This window comes from Podarcis cretensis (assembly GCF_951804945.1).
Source record: "Podarcis cretensis genome assembly, chromosome: 2".
NCBI lineage: Eukaryota > Metazoa > Chordata > Lepidosauria > Squamata > Lacertidae > Podarcis > Podarcis cretensis.
The window spans coordinates 32,787,475-32,812,784 of NC_137171.1; the positions used below are offsets into that span (position 1 = coordinate 32,787,475).

The 25,310-nt window shown below is 45.3% G+C and overlaps 1 protein-coding gene across 1 annotated transcript in view; it reads right to left on the reverse strand.

Annotated features, from left to right (window-relative positions):
* ABCC3 (ATP binding cassette subfamily C member 3) overlaps nucleotides 1–24,339 on the reverse strand; it is a 71,920-nt gene extending 47,581 nt beyond the window's left edge. The window contains exons 1-4 of the mRNA XM_079967367.1: nucleotides 24,208–24,339; nucleotides 6,930–7,106; nucleotides 3,660–3,785; nucleotides 1,722–1,859 (exon numbers count right to left, since the gene is read on the reverse strand). Coding sequence (XP_079823493.1) covers nucleotides 1,722–1,859; nucleotides 3,660–3,785; nucleotides 6,930–7,106; nucleotides 24,208–24,237 — 471 coding nt within the window. The 5' untranslated portion in view covers nucleotides 24,238–24,339. The remainder of the gene's footprint in view (nucleotides 1–1,721; nucleotides 1,860–3,659; nucleotides 3,786–6,929; nucleotides 7,107–24,207) is intronic.
* Nucleotides 24,340–25,310: the final 971 nt, after the last annotated feature.

Genomic DNA, 25,310 nt, shown 5'->3' on the forward strand with positions numbered 1-25,310 from the left:
TATTTAATCAACTCATGGGGTGAAACACTGACGCTGTCTCCCTAGGACATTGATGAGGGAAAAGACCATTAGAGTAATAAAATATTTTTATTAAAAACAAATATTTAATATTTCAGGTGACTATTAAGTGCAAAGCCTAATAAAACTATTTAGGATCTTGTGTGATAATAAGTCTTGCTCTGGTGCCTTAGCTGTTTCCCACTGGAATCAACTGCAATCCCCACCCTCTTCCTTTGTGATGAAGTATGGAGGATCTTGCCTTCTGGGCTAGAAATCTGAGCCTCAAGGCCTCCCCATTTGGCCTGCAAGGCCATTTCATCCAAGCCATGGTCACCTGCCCTGCACCTGATGTCAAGTGCTTCCCAGGTGCCAAGCGTGGGGTTTGCAAAGCCCCTTGCCCAATTTTTCCCAAGCACCCATCAACCAGTTGATTGTTTGACGTTTGGAAAAGGTGGGGGAGCAGCAACATTGTCCAATGACATTCACGGTGTCACACCATGGCCACTGGTGTGAATGAAATTTAACACGACATGCCAGTATATTAGTCAAAAAGTCACAGCTCCCTAACACAACAGGTGAAAGGAACAATAGTAAATGGGACAGGAGTGCCAACATTAAAATCAGGAAAACTAATGTAATATTCTGCCACGTCTGCAGGCACCCTTAAGACTACAGCTCCCATCAGCCCCAGCCAGAGAGGGGCAGGGGGTTGACAGATGCTGTAGTCCAAACATTTGGAGGACAGTAGAGTGGTGAAGGTTGTCATAGACATTCTAGATATATGACTCCCACCTTGTTGGATTTGAACTATTTTCTGATTCACTGCTGGACAAAATGCAAGGTGCTGATTTTGATCGTTAAAGACCTAAATGGCTTGGGACTTGGATTCCTTAAGTACTGCCTTCTCCCATTATGTTCCATCCTGCATGCTTCATTCAACGTCTGAGGCCTTGTTCCAAGTGGCACTGCTGAATGAGATATGGCAGACAGCCACTAAGACCATGCCCATTTTAGCAGTTAAACCCACTTTATGGAATGCCTTCCTTAGGGAGGTTTGCCAGGCTTTGATACTTTATTATTCCAGGCAGTTGGCCAAAACACGGCTGTTTCAGAAGGCTTTTAGAAGATTAACTTCCCTAAATTTTGTTGCTCTAGCTTCGTTACCTCAAATGATTGATGCTGTTTTGTTTGTGGTGTTTGATTTTGGTGGCGGTGATGATATTGTATTTATTTAATGCGTTGCATTGTTTTTCATTAAGTGAGCTGCTTTGAGTTCACTTTGTAAGGAAAAGTGGGGTATAGGTCACTAAAGAAATAAACACAGAAATAAAATCTGAACACACTGGTTTTCATTCCAGTATCTCCTTTCAAAGACACATAAGACATGAGACCTCCCTATCTTCCTGCCTTTACAGAGGAGCTTGACTTTCCTTCCTTTTCTTTGAGAAGAGGAAACACTCCTCTCTGCAGTGCAGTGTCCCCATAGCCTCCACTCACATTAACAGTCCATTAGCTTGCCTTTAGCACCCTGTGAATGTCCCAGTCTTGGTGTTTTGGAAGAGGTAGGCAGCAGAAAGTAACACAAGCTGCTCCACCCTTAACTCCCATTAGATCTACCTCTCCCCACAGAGTGCCATGCTATCTCCCTCCCTAAATACTAATTTTGGGAAAACATGTCATAAATGTATACATCCCGAATAACATAGACACATCCCATTTACCTGAGCTGCAGTACCAATTATCTTGGACCGTAAAGGGCTCACAGCACACAGCACACACAAGAACCAGAAGATGATGAGAACTCCTGAGGACTGAACTCCATGAAGCCTCTCATACTGGATGAGCAACATGGCTAACAGCTGCAGAGAAAGTAAAGGTGGAACACATGGATTACAGCTGTGAATGAATGAATGCCTCCTTATCTCTTAAAGGTAAAGGTAAAGGTACCCCTGCCTGTACGGGGACAGACTCTGGGGTTGTGCGCCCATCTCACTTAAGAGGCCAGGGGCCAGCGCTGTCCGGAGACACTTCCGGGTCACGTGGCCAGCGTGACATAGCTGCTCTGGCCAGAGCCAGAGCCAGAGCCAGAGCCGCACACGGAAACGCCGTTTACCTTCCCACTGGTAAGCGGTCCCTATTTATCTACTTGCACCCGGAGGTGCTTTCAAACTGCTAGGTTGGCAGGCGCTGGGACCGAGCAGCGGGAGCGCACCCCGCCGCAGGGATCCGAACCGCCAACCTTTCGATCGGCAAGCCCTAGGCGCTGAGGCTTTAACCCACAGCGCCACCTGCGTCCCCCTTATCTCTTAGCTTGGTTTAAAAGCCTGGATCTGAAATACTGCTGTTGGTTTGTTTGTTCTTCCGCTTCCATTGGTCTCATGCACACCATTCACTAAAAGCACTACGGTACCACTTTAAACACTCAAAGAATAAGGATGCTGAGAGTTGATTGGTGGCCTCTATTCCTTTCACAGAGCTACAATTTCCAGAGTCCTCTGTGAAGGGGGATTGACTGTTAAACCATTCTGAAAACTGTAGCTCTGTGAAAAGAATAGGGCTGTCCTAACAACTCTCACCATCCTTAATGAACTACAGTTCCCAGGAATCCTTGGTGGAAGCAATGACTGTTTAAAGTGGCATAATAGTGCTTTAAATGTATGGCATGAATATGGCCATAGTTCCGTTCCCTCTCCCCACCAAAAGAAAAAGCGCTTTGCTTTAGAACTAGATAACAGCATAATTACTGTTTATATATAAAAATAAGGAAACAGCTTGTTTTTTTCTCATCCAGGAAGACATGACTATTGCCTTTTAACTCAGATATCCCACATTTGTGTTTTCATGTTTGTTTCCATCATACAACCTTTAGATTTTATAGAGGCTCACTGAAAATATTATTTGCTTTCTTGCCACAAAGGCAAGGAAAAACTTTGTGCAGTGCAGAACAGTAAAAATGTCCCTTCCTCCTTTGCTTATATGCAGAATTCTCCAATGCTGACTTTTAAAACGTGAAGAGAAATAGACAGTATTAACTAGATGGAAAAATTATACCCTTTAAGGATATGATTGCTTCTTATTATCATCCAAAGCATTATTTTCTTCAGAATTTGGCTGCTGTTTCAGAACTGCTGATCTTGGACAATCCAAGATAATATGACATATTGTCATGTAACAGTAGCCCTGAGGACTCCACAGATAAATAAGAGGATGAAGAATGGCAAAAGCAATTTGCAACGCACATCTTCTACCTTCTGTCAAAGTTCTGTCTGCCTCCTCTATGGCAAGGCCTTAGCTCAGTGACAGAGAAATCGCTTTGAATGCAGAAGGTCCCTGGTTCAACCTCAGATGCCTCAAGATAAGGCTGGAAAAGACTCCTTTCTGAAACTCTGGAGAGTTGTTGCCAGTCAGTGTAGACAGTACTAAGCTAGAGGGACAAATGGCCTGGTTCAGTATAAGGCAGGTTCGTATGTTTTCCCATAATAATTGCCATCATCCTCTCCACTAAATTTGCTGCTGATAACTGAAGAGTCAATTCCACAGCCATCTCTGGGATTCTAAGAGGCAGCCATGCCTCATCTAAGAAAATTAATTCACATCACGTTTCAGCATCAACATTGACCCCCATGCAATCAATAACATCAACAGAAAGGAATACTGACCATTGTGATGCCAACAAGTAAGGGTGTAACAAAATATACAGGTGCTGGGGTTCTGCTCTGAACAATTCCATGGAAAGCGTAGAAGAGATTGGCCCAGCAAACACACCAAAGAACAAAAGCAAAGACCTTCAAAAGAGAGAGAGAGAAAATAAATTCATCTGCAAGAGTAGCAATGTATTCAGTCAATGTATGTATTCAAAGAGCATTTATACTGCAGCATATTCTGAAAGCAGCCTTGCACGTTAGCCATAAAAATTACTAGTCCCTGCCTGCCCACACCTACACATGGCAGTTGTTTGTACAATACTGATGGCCTGAAGAGGAGAAAGAATTATAGAGTTGGAAGAGATCCCCAAGGGCCATCTAGTCCAACCCCCTACAATGCAGGAAGCTCAACTGAAGCACCCATGACAGATGGCCATTCAACCTCTGCTTAAAAACCTCCAGTGAAGGAGACTTCACCACCTCTCATGGGAGTCTGTTCCACAGTCGAATAACTGCCAGAAAGTTCTTATTGGTGTTTAGTTGGAATCTCTTTTCTTGTAACTTGGAAGTACGTTTCCGGGCACATTTCAAAGTGTTGGTGCTGACCTTTAAAGCCCTAAATGGCCTCGGTCCAGTATACCTGAAGGAGCGTCTCCCCCGCCCCCCCATTGTTCAGCCCAGACACTGAAGTCCAGCGCCGAGGGCCTTCTGGTGGTTTCCTCGCTGCGAGAAGCCAAGTTACAGGGAACCAGACAGAGGGCCTTCTCGGTAGTGGCACCCACCCTGTAGAACGCCCTCCCACCAGATGTCAAAGAGAACAACAACTACCAGACTTGGTTTCCAGACCCTTGATCACCTTGGTTTCCCTCCTCTGCACAGGTTCCAGCTTGTCACCATCCTCCTTAAATCGTGGTGCCCAGAAATGGACACAGTATTCCAGATGTGGTCTAACCAAGGCAGAATAGAATGGGACTATTACTTCCCTTGATCTGGCCACTATACTTTTGTTAATGCAGCTTAGAATAGCATTAGCTTTTTTTTTGCTGCTGTATCTCACTTTTGACTCAAGTTAAGCTTGTGGTCCACTAAGACCCCTAGATCCTTTTCACATGTACTACTGGCAATCTAGATGTCCCCCATCTTATATTTGCTTCTTCCTGCCTAAGTGCAGAAAAAAACTGCACAGGTTTTTATTTCAGTTTGCAAGCATATGCTTTCTGGCTGCTCAGCCAGAGGTGATTTGTACTTGACACAGCCTGCTGGCAATTGGCTATTCACAAGCTTGTCTTAGAGTACCAATATCCCATGCAGAGGCAACTACATGTACATTTCCAGACATGTGAGCAATGACTGGGGACATGCCTGCACCAGGAAAATGACAGGGCAGATGGTTTGCTATTGAACATTTTGCGCAATATTTTTGCAAGTCCCATATCAATGACAGTGATGTGAAGTTCCATCTGCTTGAAGTACGAAGGAAACTATTTGTGCTGCCATTCACTCTGGATGTGCCCCTCCAACACAAGGGAAGGAAGCTACACAGTCAGGGTGCCAGTGCTCGGTATTGCTTGTGACAACGAAAGGCCAAACTCTCCCCCTCGCAAACGTACATCACACTATGAACTTTAAATCCTCTGCTGGCTTAGGAGCTTAGCACATATCCTGGCTTTGGTACCAGAGCATTTGTTTAGAAGTGGCAAATGGCAGTGAGGTTAAATCTTTGTAACAACCCATCATTTCATGAATTTCTTTTAATTGTTGCCACTTCTTGGAGGGCTGTATACTTTTATTCTCTTGAGTTGAAGGGCACATCCAAAGCACAGCGTTTTCATGTGTTCACAATGTTCAAATATCACCTGCTAAAAATCAACATGGTCAGGTGGTGCTCTTTGTGGATTGCTTAAGGGAAGTCATGAGATGTTAAATTTGCTGTGAGCTGGAAGCACGTTGTTTCAGTACAGCTTTAAAAATCTACAGAGATTTGGCTGTTGACTTCAATAAGTGATGGGCCGCATCCATTTATAAACTGAATAGATTCCTCCTTCTCTTGAATTTATAACCCTGTCAAATCACGTGAAACCCAGCAGGAAACAAAAGTAACACCTGGGTCAAGAGATTTTCTTAATTATTAGCAACAATGCCACCAAAACAGAACTCTCTCTCCACCCCCACCCCCCAGAGGATAGCTGAGATTAAAATCCAATTAAAAATGCATGCCTGTCACTTAATCATCCAAACGATTGCTTCCAAAAGTGGGAAAAGATCTTTAGCAGCAAAAACGGATAGCTGCACAGAGTGATGAAAGGCAGTAGCAGAGTGTGCGGTGCAGCAGAGCTACCCTTCCAACACCAGCATTGCTGCTGCTTCCCTGGATGGGGTTAGGCAGTGGCAGCAAGGTCAGATCAGTGAGAGTGCAGTGGGGAGGGAAGCACTGCTGCCAATGCAGTGCTCCCACTGGTATATGTGTGCAGCCCTGACTTTGCTGCCATGCTGCCCCATCCAGGTAAGTACCAGTGATACCAGCTTGGGAGGGTGTTTCCACCTCACTACATGACCTGCTTACGGATGGGAATGTTGAGTGAAAGGAGGAAGGCTGTCTAAAGAACTAGTAAGTGTGCAGAGTCTGGGAAACCAGAACTCAGAAAATAAGGAGTCTAGCTAACTACGCAAGAGGCAGAAGCTCTTCCCCCTTTTTCTCCCAGCCCCACCCAGAACTTTTGGAAGGGTCTGCTCATGCTTTTGAAAGGGCTGCAGCTCAGTGGTAGAGCACATGCTTTGCAGGTTCAATTCCTGGCAGCTGTAGGAAATGCTCCTGCCTGAAACCCTGCGTCAACAGTACCCATCTAGAGGGACGAAGAGTCTGATAGGTATGAGGCAGCTTCTTATGTTCCTTTTGTTTTAAAAAAACACACACACAAAAACTGCATTCCTCACCTTTGGGTCCCTAGATGTTGTTGGACTACAACTCCCATCATTCCTAGCCAGCATGGCTAGCGGTTAGGGATGATGGGAGCTGTAGTTCAAGAACATCAGGGGACCCAAGTTTGAGGAAGGCTGCATCAGAGCAGTAAGCCTGTCTTTTTCGTAAAGCCAAATTCCATGCTTCAAAAATTTATCTGACAGTACAAGGGTAATTTGCAGATTATCACAATCATGTTATTTCTGACATTCTGAACGGAGGGCATATGATTAAGTTTTTTCCCCTAGCCATTTTCTCTCATTAGGCACAAAACTCTGCCCTTATCTGCAGACAGTGTGTGTGTGTGCACGGGCACCGCATCTTACCGTTTTAAACCTGCTCAGCACAGACAGTACAATGTAGCCTCGGTTGTTGCATTTTAGATAAAGGAGATAAAAGGGCAAGATGCACCAAAGATAGAAGCACGGGACCCACGCCACAACAGTCATCTGGAAACATGGTGTTAGGTCTGGGCTGTCAGTGTGCAGCGTAAGGTTGGGATCCTGGAAAGGATAGGGAAAGCATTAGTGGACACAACAGGGATATTGACTGCTCCAAGCCTCTATCACAAACCAGCAAAGAGCCAAGTGACTCTGTTCCCCCTCCCCCCCGCAGAAGGAAATGCAAAGTCAAATATCCGAGCACTTAACGCCCTCTGAGCCTACTTGTACCATAATGCAACAATTCACCATATCAGCCCACATTCTCTAATGCAACACAATGCACTCTTTCATCTCAGCCCTGACACACCTGATAACCTCCTGCCTTTTCATATCTCTAAGTGGAACTAGTTATACACACACTCTCTCTCTCATGTGCAGCTGACTGCCTCTGCCACTTAATAAGTACCATAATATGAAGCCAGCTTGTGGGGTGGGAGGGGGTGCCTTAAACATTTTTTTCTCGCCCGGGTGGAAGACTATTCAAGGTCTTCCTTAAGCACCCAGAGCGTATTGTGATATCCAAGTGAGATGGAGACCTATGAAGATCCTCAGATAATGCTAACTTATGGCATTTATTTTATTTTCATCATTTATTAAGGGACGCAGGTGGCGCTGTGGGTTAAAGCCTCAGCGCCTAGGACTTGCCGATCGAAAGGTCGGCGGTTCGAATCCCTGCGGCGGGGTGCGCTCCCGCTGCTCGGTCCCAGCGCCTGCCAACCTAGCAGTTCGAAAGCACCTCCGGGTGCAAGTAGATAAATAGGGACCGCTTACCAGCGGGAAGGTAAACGGTGTTTCCGTGTGCGGCTCTGGCTCGCCAGAGCAGCGATGTCACGCTGGCCACGTGACCCGGAAGTGTCTCCGGACAGCGCTGGCCCCTGGCCTCTTAAGTGAGATGGGCGCACAACCCCAGAGTCTGTCAAGACTGGCCCGTACGGGCAGGGGTACCTTTACCTTTACCTTTTATCCGACCTTCCCTTCGAGGAGATGCACATGGTTCTTCCACTCTCCATTTTATCCTCATAACAACCCTATGAGGTAGGTTAGGTGGAGACAGTGAATGACCCAAGGCTGCCCCATGAGCTCCAGTGCTGAGTGCAGATTTGGACCACAGTCCCATCTGGCCTGGTCTGACACCCTAGCCACCCCACTGACCTTTCATGGTACTAACTCCCTATCATGAGGTCAACTTCCTCTGACTCCATCACACAGAACAGGAACGAGGAACCTGTGGCCCTCCAGGTGCTGGGACTTCAAATTCCATAATCCCTGACCATTAGTCATGCTAGCTAGGGCTGTTGGGGGTTTGGACTTCAAGAACATCAGGAAGGCCACAGATCCCTGCAGCCTTGATGTAGATGATGTATTTTTTAAAAAATACAATGGGGTAGAACTTTCTGCTAAATTGATGCTAGTTAAATCCAATCCTATTAGAAACCACTGGCTACAATCTGCTCATGGGTGGATTTTCTTGCACCCTGGGCAATGTTGCCCAACCCCTTAAATTAGAAATGAGAATATATATGCTAGTTACACCTAAACACTGTGGTTGGACAATTAAATAATTAAAAAGCTCTTATGAGCTCCCAAATACTGACACTCCTGGCAACTCTATTCTGACCTTTCAGGCAACCTCTGCTCTGACCAATCTGTTTTGCTACATATTCCTCCTCCCCAACATCCTGTTTGATTCAAGGGAAGCAATAGTCCCGCTCTATTCTGCCTTGGTCAGACCACACCTGGAATAAAGTGCCCAGTTCTGGGTGCCACGATTCAAGAAGGATGTTGACAAGCTGTAACATGTGCAGAGGAGGGCAACCAAGGTCATCAAAGGTCTGGAAACAAAGCCTTATGAGGAACAGATGTTTAGCCAGGAAAAGAGGAGACTGAGGAGATATGATAGCCATCTTAAATATCTAAAGGGCTGTCCCATGGAGGATGGAGCAAACTTGTTTTCTCCTGCTCAGGGTGGTACCAATGGCTTCAAGTTACAAGAAAGGAGATTCTGACTAAACATCAGGAAGAACTTTCTGACAGAGTTCGACAGTGGAACAGACTCCCACAAGAGGTGTGCATTTCAGGGGGTTGGACTAGATGACCCTTAGGGTCTCTTCCAACTCTACAATTCTATTATTCTATCATTTCTCCCATCCCGCAGAACTCTGACTGCACCTCCAGCATCAACTCCAGGACTTCCTGGGTACTGGATGAATACCTTCCCAACCCTTTGGGAATCTCTTCAAGCCCCTCCCACCCTGCTTCCTGATTTATCCAGCGCCTGCAAGATATCTCCATGGGACTCATGACAGTGAATATAGTGGATGAGTGGCATTATAGGACTCCTATCTCTGTTCTGCCCCAGCCAATGTGGCCAAAGGAAAAACATGATGGGAGTTGCAATGCACAACATTTGGAGGCACACCACATTGGCTACCACTGGTGTAAGGACTCTCATCTCTTGACTATGAGGGAGAGAACTATGAGAAGTCAGCTCTGCAAATGAGGGTGAATTTAAAACCTACTAGCTTAACTCTCTCATAACCATAAATAAATCCTCCTTTACTTCCCTCTCCTCCAGTGAAGGTGAAAGGAACAGGAACAGAACAGGCTTTAGATACACCCCTTGTTTACAGTGCCATTTGCACTTCCAAGTGGAACTAATTGCACAGGGTGTAGGCTCCTTCCATTCTCTCCATTTCTATCATCAGGAGGATTCGCAATTGCGCTACAGGAAGTGGCATACCAGGAATGCCACAGGTTCACTACAAGTCGGCCTTTGGAAGTCTCAATGAAGGTGCATGAGGAGGAGGAAGAGAGGGAGATAATTCCCTTTCCTCAAGCCTGTATACTTAACATTCCTGGAATAATTAAGAAGATCAAAAATGACTAACCATCCTGATTTCAGCTGGATATGTGCAAGAAGAAAAACAGGGTTGTCCACTGTTAGTGAACTTGTGTGTTACAAGGATATTTTTTTTTAAGTGACTGTTAAAAGCTATCAATGATACTCTGCTACAATACTAAGCCAAAAGAGGACAAATAAAGTTTAAATTAGATGAAAACCATATCACCAACTTCATTAAACAAAAAGAGAGCCGACTCAGAAACAAGACAAGAAATACACACAATTTGTTCTTTATCTTAATGGTTGGGATATTTACGCAGCGTTTATGTTATTTGCACAATAATCAAGGTTATTAATACTCCATTATATTGTCATTATGGGTTGGATGCAACTAACTAGTCTCATTAGCAGAAGCCAGCACAATGACTTTTACTAGCACAATGCGCCTTCTCCCCCATCTTCCCCCTGCACCACCCAATTGGGTTGGGAGAAGCCTAAGTAAACCTCCTTTGCAGAATGCATTTAATTGGCTGAAAGATGCACACACGGGACTTCTGCAAGATGGGCTTAGTGACCTGTTTGGAAGCATTTCAATAATAGTCTTCCTGCATGCCCCTGATTTAAGCTAATAAGGGCAGGAAGAGGAGAAATGCAAAATATACCAGTAGACTAAGGGCTGCTTCATATACTGTGCTGGAAAACACATATGTTTCATATATTGTAAATACAACTAGGAACCAGGGTCAACTGGGAGATCCCTGCAACACATTACATATCACACATATTTTAGTCATGTGCTTTAGAACACCAAACATTACATTTTACGATGTGTGCAATGTGGAAACATGGCAAAAATGCAATGCAAGATTTTTTTTCTTAACAGTGGGGCAGTAGTCAAGGCTTGCAGTGACATTTCACAGTAAACAAGCTGCTAACCACACTTAGTGCGCACCTGTGAGTCAATTATACACATTAGTCTCTTGGCATTCCTAAAAATCAATGCTAAACCTCTGCTAGGTAATAATTTTGGGAAGCGCTCACACATTTTGGAGCAAGACCCTGAAAAGGCAGTTTGCCCTTCATTCTTATTTTGCCCACACATGCTCCATTGATTTCTAAGTGCCAACCGCCTGACTCATTTCCTTCAGAAACTTGTGCACGCAAATAAAACCAGGTCACAGATAAGAACATTATACCTTAATGCCTGAAATGGCATTGTCACAGCCTTACTTACTGAAGGCAGAGGTGGGTGGTAAAGAACAGTTGGGTTGCTGTAAGAACAAGCTCAGCCTTTTCTAAAATACTGTGTGTGTGTGTGTGTGTGTGTGCGTAGGACGTACATAGGTACATGTCCAGTTTGAACATATATGCTTCGGACCATAAAAAAGAAGTTAACGCCACAGTGTTTCCTATTATTTTGGAAACCCCCACACACCCAACCACAGAACTGGAAGCCCATGAAGACCGTGTGGCAAAGGCTTCCAGTGCATAGCAGCATGCACTCAATCCCCAAGCACAAGGAAGTGCTTGTGGGGAAACTGAAATACCCACTTCATACTCTTCAGCTTCCCTCACTTGGAAATGAATGACAACGGAAACTAGTCACTAATGTCCTAAAACAAAAGCAAAACCCTGCTGTTAACAAAACTGATGACACTTAGCAATTGTGTATGTTTGTTCTGACTGGACTGTGTTTGTCAACAATAATATATTGTTGATAATAATCACCACCAACTAAGTTGGACAAAAGCACTCTTGGCCACACCCATCACCTGGGATTCCAGGTTCAAGGTCAGATCCAAAAGCACCCTCCCAAACTGAACCTGAGTTTTGAAGGGGTTTGCTATCCCATCTCAAACAGATTGGAGTTCTATCCCCAAATCAGTAGTTATTGCCATCTCTATCTTGTTTGGATAAAGTGCCAATTCGCTTGCTGTCATCCAGCACATTACTGTCCCTAAGCAATGGTCCAGCATCTCAACAACCTCCTTGGAATTTGAGAGAATGAAGAAATAGAGATTGGTGTCAGCCACATACTGGTGACTCCACACACTATTCCTCCTGATGATTACAGATAGGTAGCCGTGTTGGTCTGCCATAGTCAAAACAAAATAAAAAAAATCCTTCCAGTAGCATCTTAAAGACCAACTAAGTTAGTTCTTGGTATGAGCTTTCGTGTGCATGCACACTTCTTCAGATACACTGAAACAGAAGTCACCAGACCCTTCTATATAGTGAGAAGGTGGGGAGGGGTATTACTCAGAGACTGGAAAGAGAAGCTGCTGAATTGCAACTTATTACCAAACTTAAAACCATGGAGAGACCTGGTCTGAACAAAGACATTGGATTCTTATCTCATTATACATGACAAAGCCATTTTTCACCTTCTCACCCCTTGCTTTTTCCTGTAAGACCTATTGCAGTCGTTAAGAGTCGTCAACAGGCTCATCACAGCTATCTGCCAATCACCCAATCCCACCACCCTTCTGAGTAATACCCCTCCCCACCTTCTCACTATATAGAAGGGTCTGGTGACTTCTGTTTCAGTGTATCTGAAGAAGTGTGCATGCACACGAAAGCTCATACCAAGAACTAACTTAGTTGGTCTTTAAGGTGCTACTGGAAGGAATTTTTTTATTTTGTTTCTCCTGATGATGTCTCTCAATAGTTTCATGTAGATATTCAGCAGCATGGGGGAGAAGCCAGAACCAGGAAGAGTGCCATAGGTCAATAGCCCTAGGTCAAACTGGTATTTTCCAGCATCACCTTCCAGGAAGGTTTGGGAGCAGAACAAGACCCTGCCCCTTTAGAACCACTCCATCCAGATGTTCCAAGAAATGGTACTGAAAGCCATTGAGAGGTCCAGCATAACCAGCAGGAATGGACTTGACATTCTAGTCCCTGCCATAGATCATCCACCAGGGGGGACCAAGGCTGTCTCAGTCCCACAACCAAACATGAAGCTGGGCTAAAAGAGATAAAATGCCTCATCTAGGAAAACCTGGAGCTGAGAGGCCACCACATACTTGAGCATCTTACTCCTGAATGAAATAATAGGAAATGCAACAAATGGTGCTTTTGAATGTGGCTGCACATCTTCATTCACAAAAAAGGATGCATCTAGTCAATTCAAAAAGACGTTGACTGAGAAACACAACGTAGCTGAGATGTGTATGTAGATGCACATTCACCTCCACTGGCAGCACATGATAGATTTCTCTTGCTGGATTTGGACAGTTTATTGAGGGATGGAGGCAGAAATTAAAGAAACTTAATGTATGGAAAGTCAGTCCATTTACATCTCTCCATTGCTAGTGCTCTAGAGATCTTGTCATGTCTAAAATGTCCCATTGCCTAAAGTACTTAATGGGCAAAACAAACCTATCCCATTGTTTCCTATTTAACTCACTGGATTGAATGATCAAACTGGTATAGAAATGTAGGAAACCTGGGGCCATGGAGTAACCTCTTTTCAATTTTGGGCTAAGAAACTTTGCGCTAAGCCAGCACAAAATAGGCACCTTCTGCTTCTATAATTCCCCTGTCATCTACATCATACAGGCCTGCTCATTAGCAATAAGAGAGGCTGTTGTGCTCCAAGAAAACCATTGGCAAGAAGCATCAATACTGCTTGGATGATCAGCCCACCTGGCAGGTGATAAGAGTGATCAAGCCAGACAGATGGATTTTCTTTGCCTTGCCAACATCACAACCAGTGGGTGGTGAATTATGTGCCAATACAGTATCCAAAAACCACAGACCATTTAGTGTAACTCAAGTGGCTTGAACAGCCTTTGAAACATTTGTTCCAAGTGCTGACAACGTTAATCAAATTGTACACCCAATCTTACGAAGAGCATTTGAAGGGAGTAAAAAATAAATATGACAGAGGTTCGAACAACACAATTTGGTGGAATATTGCAATGAGGATCTACTCTGCAGAAACACTGCAAATATGTTCAAGTGTAAATCTGATTCATCTAACTGAGCTTGACTAATTTACGTAGGACTGTAATTGGCATGCCATGAAGTTTGTTGATTGAAACCCTAACTTGGATTTTAACATCTGGCCATGGCACATGGATAGGCACTCCAACCTACAGGATATTATTATTATTATTATTATTATTATTATTATTATTATTAACTTAATTGCAAGTAACTCTGTTGCTGTCACACATATTTCTAGTGCTATAGAACAAGGTTTCTCACTCACAACAGCAGAATTAAAAAGCACTAAAAAATTATGGCTTAAAAATAAGATTTATTCTGCAATAAGGGACATAAAGCAACCCAGCTAGAAAATATTTTATTCCCTACTGTGTTTTGATATAATAGCCAATAAGCTGATTGTTCTGGATGCTGACTCAGCATCCTCAATGCTGATTAAAAGGCTACAGTTAGCAGCACTTGATAAAGGGTGGGGGGAGGAATCCTCTGCCTGGACCACAGTGGGGTTGAGATTTAAGCCCAGGGACCAAATTCCAGCCCTCTCTGTTTTGCCTCTGGGACTCTCAAGAGCACGCTCCACACCTATTCTCCCTTGGGGCCACCCACGGGCCTTGCTCCACACCCTTCTTGTGTGCTTTTACCTTGCTGGAACAAGTTCTTGAAGTCTGATAATCCCTCCCACTTGCCTGAATGGAGGAACAAAAGAGGTGCATGTGTAGAATGCACAGTGTAAACATCGAAAGAACCTGTGGGAGAGAGGCCTTCTGCAAAGTACTGTGTCCCAAAGCATTTTCAGCAGTAATTTTTGGCAGGCAAAACACTTCATATAAGCATTGTTAAGTTCAAGCATTTCTTTCTTTCTTTCTTTCTTTCTTTCTTTCTTTCTTTCTCTCTCTCTCTCTCTCTCTCTCTCTCTCTCTCTCTCTCGTGTATCTATATATATATATATTAATGTGATGTGATGTGATATAAAAATTGCCCACACAGTGTGGTTAGTTGTTACATAATCATCTCAGGATATTGAAGTGAGCCCCAAAGCAAATGAAAAAAAAACCCCTTAATATATTAGATTGCACCAGGCCAAGTTTCTGCCCTGGATCCTTGCAAGAGATTTTTATAAGTAATAAACAACTCATTTGTGGCCTAAAAGGGTACTGAGGCTATACAGTTCCAAAGAAGTAAACTGATTAATGATTTCCTCCACCCCTTCCTTGCACAGGCCACATGGTCAACTGAGGCCACAGCACAGGTGGCTCCATGCAAAGCAAGAAGATCTGTAGGTGTTACTCACTTACAAGACTTAGCTTTCATTGAAGACTTTTTTGTACAGACTTTTTTATGCACAAAAGCTGGAGAAGAGCATAATCCAGCTAGGAACTGCATTCTGATCTGCAAACAAGTCTGGGAGTGTCAGGTGCAAAAAATGGATCAAACATCTTCCTCCTCCACCCCATGGCAACTAGCAGCATGGGTGCACAATTTCTGCCTGAGAAATGCATTCTGAATGTGCTCCAAAAGACTCTGCCCAAGATGCCTGAAACATCGACCACAGAAGATAGCAACACTATACACTACTGCGGGGGTGGGGGGAGGGGGAGAGAAGGAAATAATTACAGTATATACAGTTAATCTCATTCATTATACAAATGTATTCTGACCTGATGCGAATTTCCCACCAAAATTGTTAGGCAGTGATGTAGATAGGGTATGGAACTGGTCTTGCAACAAACTAAGGACTGTGTTGGAAGTGGTTTGCTATTTCCCAAAATGATTGCGCCAACATGACTAGCAAATCCACAACAGTACAGAAATGTAAAAGTCTATTCAGCATGCAGAGGCAGTTGCAACATACCTCCTCCTCATCAAAGTTACTTTATGCAACATGTTGGTACCAAATTAATGATGTGGGAATTCTGAAGCTCTGTTGTTTTCCTTTACTGCTTTTCACTATTGCCCAAAGCAGAATTTTGCTGGGTCTGGTATAACCTTGCAACACCTCTTTCTTCTCTTCCCACAGTTTCATTGCTCAAACTCCAGGATTGATAGGTGTCCTTTAACTTCTAATAGTTCTCTTGTTTTAAGTTGTTGTTTGTTTGTTTTACATTTCTGGCTACTTGATTTGTATTTATGATCAGATATGCCAGTATTGCATGGACATGTGTTCTGGAACATGTCCAGCACAAGGCAGATAGGATGGCGAGGGCTTTTGAAAACCCAGCCCTATGGGGAATGGTTGAAAGAGCTGGGGATGTTCAGCTTGGAGAAGAGAAGGTTAAGGGGGGGTACGATGGTCATCTTTGAATGCCTGAAGCGATGTCACATAGAAGATATTCTCTGTTTCTCCAGAGGGCAGGACCAAGGGATTGCAGGGAAGTAAATTTCAGCTAAATGTTCAGTTAATGAGTTCTGTCAGTAGAAGCCCTGCACAAATATTTCTGCTTGTGCAATGGGGCTTTCCCCCAGTGCTCCTTGTACCCCCAATAATTGGCTCAGGATGTGTGTGTTGTGAGAACCCCCAGAACAGCATGTAGAGGGAGGAAGGGGATTTTTCCACCTGGCAAGTTGAAAAGCAGGTGTTGATGGAATTATTTCTATAGCTGTGCACTGAATTCTTCCCCTAGGCTGTGTACATTTGTTGTTGTTTAGTCGTTTAGTTGTGTCCGACTCTTCGTGATCCCATGGACCAGAGCACGCCAGGCACTCCTGTCTTCCACTGCCACCCGCAGTTTGGTCAAATTCATGCTGGTAGCTTCGAGAACACTGTCCAACCATCTCGTCCTCCATCGTCCCCTTCTCCTTCAGCCCTCCATCTTTCCCAACATCAGGGTCTTTTCCAGGGAGCCTTCTCTTCTCATGAGGTGGCCAAAGTACTGGAGCCTTAGCTTCAGGATCTGTCCTTCTAGTGAGCACTCAGGACTGATTTCCTTCATTATGGATAGGTTTGATCTTCTTGCAGTCCATGGGATTCTCAAGAGTCTCCTCCAGCACCATAATTCAAAAGCATCAATTCTTCAGCCTTCTTTATGGTCCAGCTCTCACTTCCATACATCACTACTGGGAAAACCATAGCTTTAACTATATGGACCTTTGTCGGCAAGGTGATGTCTCTGCTTTTTAAGATGCTGTCTAGGTTTGTCATTGCTTTTCTCCCAAGAAGCAGGCATCTTTTAACTCCGTGACTGCTGTCACCATCTGCAGTGATCAGTACCTTTAAAACACATGCCCCCACCCCTCTAAGAATTCTGTTCACTGTAGTTTGTTAAGGGCTGCTAGGACTTGTAACTCTCTGAGGGGTAAAACTAAAGGCGCCAAAATTATTTGAGGGGAAAATGTGCTTCAAATGGTATAGTCTGTATTGCACGCAGCCCGAGAGATAAGCAACTCATTGTTCAGAATACTGCTTCTTCACATCTAACCCTGCTTCTAACTCCACCCTATATAGAAGCAGGCATATTTGCATCAGCATCTCCAACCATCACCTTGCAGAACAGGAGCAGCACCTTTCTTGAAAGAGAAAGGCAACTATAGGTCAAGCCTAGAAAAATGGTCCACTCTGGGGGTGGCAGTTGAATTAGCTCGTGGATTTACCAAACAAGAAGAGGCACTTGCTGTTTTGATCAGAAGGCTGCTTGTAAATTAACTTTCACAGAAGCCAGTTGTCAGGGACTCAGCGGGAGCGCAGGGAGGAGAGGAGATGGAGAGCGAGGGAGAGCAATCCGAGGGCAGCGTAGGAGAATATGACAGCAGCCCGATAGATTCCATGAGCCTCTCCAGCGAATCGGAAGATTCACAGAAGGGGGCGCCGATGGGCAGGGCAAGGGGCGACCCAAGGGGGACACCCCAGAAGCAAGGGGCCAGCGGGGACTCCCAGAGCAGCAGTTGGAAATCAGGACCAGCTTCCCCACCAGAGCGTAGTGGGGGGGAGGAGTCCCAGGTGTCAGAGCCCACATATGCACCACCAGCGAGAGAAGATGAGTCAGGGTTGACCACGCCTCCATCGGAGAGCGAGTTAACGGTCAAGAGGAAAGTTGCAGGCTGGGCGCGCGCGCCAAGTTCAAATGTACAGGCGAGCGGCACAGAAGGTAGCCCGGATAGGGAACCAGGTCCTAAAGCCCGCCGGAAGGAGGGGCAAGAATCGTCAGGGTCAGCGTCAGAGGAGTCCAGGAAGGATGAAACCCTAGCGGGCAGGAGGGCCCAGAGGAGAAAGGAACTTAGGAAGAGGTGGAGCAAGGCGAGAGTCTTAAACTGGTGTGGAAGGGGAGGAGACTCAGACGGGACTTCGCCGGTCTAAGGTCGAGACGTAGAGCTGCACGCTGCGGCTTTAAAATGGAAACTGAACCTCAATAAAGACTTTTGTACATAACTACAGCCTAGCGTTGGTCCTCTGTGAGCTGGGACCTGGAGGCAGCTCTGACACCAGTCATTGCATCTAGAACTTTCTGACCTCACAGGATTCCTGAACAGTTAAGCAATCCTTTCTCTTGGGATGATCAACAATGTATTTAAAAACTGGAATGCAACTAATAAATGTTGGTTACATAATTTCCTGGTTGTTCTGTATGCAGTTCTTGGCAACAGTGTTTATGGGGAAAGCTCTTCCTATTTACTAACACCTTTGCTTTTTTAGGTACTTCTCTAGGATGAAAATTTCTAAATTAATCAGTAAATTTAGTTTAAATCTAAGATTGCTGTGAAAGAGATGTCCAGTAGGGGACTCCACCACTTTCCACTCACATCAATAGGGGTTCAGCTCTGATGTTTGTTTTGCTTGCATTATATTGTGAGGTCATTACAAATATACACTCTCTGTACTACTTCTTGAGCTCTTGATGACTGAACACAAAGAGTGCTCACTAATGGTTCATCATCATTCTGGGGGGAAAGTGACAAGTGAGGTGCTACAGGGTTCTGTCCTGTGCCTGTTGTTTGTTCAACATCTTTATAAATGACTTGGATGAAGGTCTTGAGATGATGCTCAGCCAATCTGCAGACGCTACCAAACTGGGAAAGGCAGCTAATGCTGCAGAAGACACAATTAGGATTCAATTTGACCTTAACAGAATGGAGGAGTCAAAACCAACAAAATGAATTCCAATAGGGACAAATGAAAGGTTCTGCACCTAGGCAGGAAGAAATATGAGATGGGGTACACCTGGCTTGCCAGAAGTACATGTGAAAAGGATCTTGGGGTCTTAGTAGACCACAAGCTTAACATGAGTCAAGAGTGTAATGCAGCAGCAAAAAAGATAATGCTATTCTAGGCTACATCAACAGAGGTATAGTGTCCTGATCAAGGAAAGCAATAGTTCCACTCTATTCTGCCTTGGTCAGACCACACCTGGAATACTGTGTCCAGTTCTGGGCACCACAATTTAAGAAGGATGTCTACAAGCTGGAAGCTGTGCACAGGAGGGCAACCAAGATGGCCAATGGTCTGGAAACAAAGCCTTACGGGGAACTGTTGAGAGAGCTGAGTATGTTTAGCTTGGGAAAGAGGAGACTGAGAGGAGATATGATAGCCATCTTCTAAAGGGCTGTCACATGGAAGATAGAGGAAGCTTCTTTTCTCCTGCTCCGGGGCTAGGACCTGAACCAGTGGGTTCAAGTTACTGGAAAGGAAACTCCAACTAAACGTCAGAAATACCTTTCTGACAGTAAGAGCTGTTCAATAGTGGAACAGATTCCCATGAGAGGTGGTGGACTCTCCTTCACTGGAGATTTCTATAAGCAGAGGTTGGGTGGCCATTTGTTATGGGTGCTTTAGTTGAGATTCCTGCATATCAGAGGTTGGACTAGAATATCCTTGGGGTCCCTTCCAATTCTATGACTCTAAGAGGGGTTTTTATTAAGCAGATACAAAGAGGGGAGAGCTGCCCTTCTATTTCTAGACAGAACAGCCTTTGCAGAATCTACTTTTTGTGTTACCGGCTCCATTGCTTTCCAGTCTGACATACTAAAACTAAGAAAGCGTTTAAAGCTTGCACAAAACTGTTGGGCCCAATATGAGGCTAGCTCCCACTAGCCTGCAGTATACTATTGGCATAAGAAACTTTTATGTGCATTAAACAAATAATAATGTGGCTGTCAGTGTCAACATGAAGTACAACACCGCAGATCAAGACACTCCCTAAACTGGGGCAAAGGTAAAAGGGACTGTTCTCATGTTCCTTTTGAAAAGCATCATCTTCTTATTTTTCAGACACTCCCTTTAGCCAGCAGCTTACTATCTAGCTTTGGAACCCGAGTGGTGGTTCTTCTGAGTGTTGAACTAAGACAGAAAAGAACTAGGTTCAAATCTAGGTTCAAATCAAAGCCGAGAAGCTCACTGGATGACCTAGATCAGTCACTATTGCTAGGCCTAATCTACCTCACTGCTTTGTTGTAAGGGTAAAAGTGCATGGGGGAACCCTGTCCACCACCCTGAGGAAGTGAGAGATAAAAATGATAGTAAGTACAGTGGTACCTCGGTTTAAGAACAGTCTGGTTTAAGAATGAATTGGTTTACAAACTCCGCAAAACCGGAAATAGTGTCTTGGTTTGAGAACTTTACCTCGGTCTAAGAACAGAATCCGAACAGTAGAAGGGCACCGGCAGTGGGAGGCCTCATTAGGGAAAGAGCGCCTCAGTTTAAGAACAGTTTAGGTTTAAAAACGGACTTCCGGAATGGATTAAGCTCGTAAACCAAGATACCACTGTAAATAAATCTTAGGAGTAGTCCGAGCAGAGTGGTTACTCTTTAAGGAGGTGGAGAGTTTCCTCCAAACCAATAATGGAAATGAAACTAAAGTGTTTTGTTTTTGTTTTACTATGGATACCCAAAGAAGCCTCTTATTAAGAAACAAGAACCACTCAACAGCACAGCACACAGTGTACATTTGAGAAGCACATACATATCTGTTAAAAGGTGAGGCAGCTTACTGCAAATTCACAGAGCACATGTGTAAGACTCCAAGAGTATTCCGTTAAGTGGTTAACAGAATGGACTTATCTTTGTGTTAAACTTCTGCTGGGCAGAAGTCAGTAGCTACAAAGTCTCTTTGAACCATCAGACACAAAGAAACGCGGTAACATAATGAATTTACGCATTGTGGTAAAGGTGGTTGGGCAACAGCTGACTTTCAGAAGGGCTGTGTTCCATGTGTTCCACTGGTTGTGTTCCACTGGTTGAATGTGGTACATGGGAGTATGGTCTGCAATCAGTCCTACAATACACAGGATTGGAGCCACCCTTGTACAGTGGTACCTCAGGTTAAGAACTTAATTCATTCTTAACCTGAGGTACCATTTTAGCCTCCTTCTGCCGCCACACTGCCACTGCACAATTTCTGTTCTCATCCTGAGGTAAAGTTCTTAACCTGAGGTACTACTTCCGGGTTAGCGGAGTCTGTAACCTGAAGCGTCTGTAACCTGAAGCGTCTGTAACCTGAGGTACCACTGTACTGATATCAGTACAGTGTACTACATCAAGTACACCTACATCAATGTATTGAAACACTTCCATTGGAGGCAATGGAGAGCCGCAGCTTAACAGCCCCACACACATGAGGGGGGGGAGGGGAGGAAAGAGCTCTAATCGACACAGTAACCAACTGGAGAGCCAAACTATACAAGATCCATGATAATATATCCCAATATTTTATTTTCAAATTAAAGCAACCACTGATGGTTCTAATTATAACTGGAGCATTATCTCTGGAAAGGGGTAATGCTTTTCCACAGTGCTGTTTCCCCATTATATCTAACAGTAACCTCCCAGAGTTACTATTAGCCTTCGGAAAACAAGGTGCTCACACCTCTAATAGTGCTCCTGAATATAATCCATTTCTTCTTCTTCTTCCCCTTCCCTTCCATTACGCTGCGGAGAGGAGAGCTCTCAAAACGTTCATAGAAAGGGCCCAGGTTTGACATGCTTATTTTCTGTTGTGCCTAAGGGAACAAGTCCATTGTATAGTTCCCCACACCTGCAATCTGGTTGTACAGTCCAGAAAACAGGAAGTCTTCCTCAACCATAGTCTGTGAGAACTAGGCCTATGCAAAGCATCACTTGCAATAGTAATTGCACGACATATTTATTTTGCATAAATAATTATGATTGCAAAATCATTGGATTCTTTTGTACAGACTTTCCTAGACTTAAATCTTTGAATGACAAAGATATTCTCCTTGATATCTGAAAAAACCACTACAAAAGCATTGAAGAAACCACGAGAAAAGCTAGCTAAGCAATGCCAGCAATACATTATGCAGTAAAACCAGTTATAACAAAGCACTATACGGCAGTGGCCCTCTTGATGCTGCTGTGCTCAAACTCCCATCAGCTCCACCCAACATAATCAATGTTCAGGCATGATGGGAGTTACAGTCAGCCATAGGCTTTCCATCCATGCTATACCGTTATAGCATGCCTCCAGGGCAATACATCACGAACTTGCTTCTGCAAATCAGTGACCTACCATGGACACAAAATATACACAAATGTACATGTATATATTTCCACAGATAACCATTTCTACAACACACAAAAATTTAGGCTATGAACCAAAATATGCTAATTAGGGCAAAACTCCCATTGAACTCAATAGGACTATATAATAAAGCATTTAAATTTTGGACAAAAGTGCAAGAAGATTCTCTTCTCCTGAAAAATGCTCAGCCTTACTCGGTTTTGTAATTTGTGTCAGTCTCCATTTCATTCCTCTGGGGCACAATGTATCTGACAGAGTGAGTCTGCATGTCTGCTCAGAGGTAAAAGCCCATTGAACACAATGGTGCTTCCAGCCAAGTACATAGGTCTAGGAATGCAGCCTGTGATACTTCCATTTCTGTGGAGGGGACAATGAATTGCTGCACAATAAACAGCTGTATAACAATACAGTGGTACCTCGGGTTACACACGCTTCAGGTTACATACGCTTCAGGTTACACACTCCACTAAGCCAGAAATAGTGCTTCAGGTTAAGAACTTTGCTTCAGGATAAGAACAGAAATCGGGCTCAGGCGGCGCGGCAGCAGCAGGAGGCCCCATTAGCTAAAGTGGTGCTTCAGGTTAAGAACAGTTTCAGGTTAAGAACGGACCTCTGGAACAAATTAAGTACTTAACCCGAGGTACCACTATATGCTTTGTTCCCCCCCCCCCAAAAAAAGCAGGACCCAAGTATCAACATACATCTTTCAGTGGACAGAGATATTCTCCAGGGCTGGAATGAGTAAGACTCCAACTTTGAAGAAACAGCCACATGCTCTAACAGCCTCTAGCAATTGCCTTGCTCAAGCTTGTGTATTGGTTTTGCCCAGCATTACAATGGTGTGGCAGTTAAGGGATTGGAAAAATACCTGTCTAGTCAGGTTTGCAGCACCTATAAAAATGCAACTGTTTTTCGGTATGCCAGCAATGTGTCTGAGTGCTGAACACGTTCCCAAGTACTTTGCTTCATCGATTCCAGTGGGAATGAACGCACGTGCGTCTGTGTGAGCAGTGCTGCTAGTTTTTAACCCGGCAGAAATATGAAAGCACGTGCCATTCATGGGTTTGAACCTGCCTCCGGCAAGTTTTTGTTTTGTCCCTCAGTACACAGGGACTGTTGGCATCCAACTGTCTCGAAAGACAACGGAGGAGCGCGCCTTTGGGGGATGAAGTGCAACATTTCATTTCGGGTCCAGGCTTGTTTGATAATGCGCTGAGAACTGAGAAAGATGACCCCCCCCCGTTTCTTTTCGTAACTCCATTATATTTTACTTGGAAGTTTTGGGATGCGTGAGGCAAGTCATCTCCGCGAGTTTCTGCCCTCCAGGTTGCGAGGTTTGGGTTCCACGTGTAAGCGTGACTGTGCTTATCTACTGCAAGGCTGCGCCTCCAACCAGGTCTGCTAACCCACATCACATAGCTCCTGCCTTTTCGCCCTCGGCAACCCCCCTCGGAGGAGTCTGCATCCCCGCGTCATGCTGCTGGTCCACACACACCTCTTAACTCTTTCTCCCTCTTTTCGGGTGCCTTTCTCCACCCCAGACTCTGAAAGCAATCCACCCCCATCAAAAACAAGAACCCATCGGCAGGAGGAGAGTTGCGCATGCAGAAACTCAGGGACTCCCCTCCTCCCGACCTTTCCATGCCCCATCCCCTTAAAGTTCACTTAAGTGCCCGAAAGTTGCAGCCTGGCCATGCCCGATGCCCGCGCCTGTGTTTCATTAAATGATCGTCCTTTCTTGAAACAACAGACATGCTCTGAAGGCAGATGAGCGGAAACTCCCTTGACTTCCTTACTTATTTGGGGAAAACGAGAGGGATGCGCTGGCCTCCGAGGGCCACCGGGTGATCATGGATTGGCAGGCGGCGGCGGCGGCGGCGAGGAGGGAGGAATGCTTACTTACCCAGAAACTGGATCCGCAGAAGGCGTCCATGGTGCAGCGGCCGGCCAGAGCAGTCTGGCGACCGTCCCTTTTCGCCGCGCTGCCTCCGCTTCTTTCTGAGCGGCTCCTGGCTCGCCTTCTGCTTCCCTTCCGCCACGCTAGGGCGGATGTTTGCCTCGCACGGAAAGGTGGGCGGGGAAGGGCTCGCCTAGGCAGTGCCGGCGCCAGGCTAAGCCGCGACAAGGCTGGGGGGGGGGGGTCTTACTAAACTTCCCTTTTTGCGGACCAGCTCGGGCAAGGCCCGCGCCTGGATGGGAGCGCGCGCGCGCGCGCGCCGTAGGAGGGCGGTGGGTCGGTGGATGATCGGGCCTCGGCGTATGAGGGGAGCGAGGCCACGGAAGCCCGACTAGCTGCTGGGAGACCTGGGCCCCCTTGGGTGGCTGGCTGGGCGGTGCTCCGTGGTACACAGCAACACACCACCTTTTCCCTCTCTGCAGTGGGGCAGCTAGGGCTGGACCTCGAGCGAGGGGAGGGGGAAAGGTCCAAGGACCACCCACCCAGAGCGAGCGAGAGAGAGCCAGGTGATATGGATAGCTGCGAACAGGCCCTTCCTCGACACCTGGGCCAACATGGGCATCCTGCCAGGGCCCATCACACCTGGCTCTGGCTGCCACAGCATCCTTTTTAAAAAGCAGTTTATAGTTAGGGGACAGCTGGCTAGGCATGTACTTGGTTATACATACAGTGTTGTGAAGTGTTTTTGTGGGGCGGGGTGGGTGGGTGGGGGGTTCCCTTGGTGAAGGAGCCAGGCAAATTTGACAGCGAGTTAATGGGCTGTAAGTTCCTTAGTATAACAAAGGAAGTGGCTTTGTGCCAGAGGGCAAATGGATGGACCCCACTCCCTCACCTGGGCATTAGCAAGAGTTGAGGTGTGTGTAAGAGAGAGAGAGAGACAGATAGAGAGAGAGAGAGAGAGAGAGAGCTGGGCTGGGCTGGGCTGGAAGCTGACTGCCAGCAGAAGCCTGAGAGTGAGAGACATGCCAGATTTCTGCTTGAATCCAAGGCTGTGGCTATTGCAGAAGCAATACCTTCTGGGCTCTTAATGCTGTGTGCCCCTTCATAGT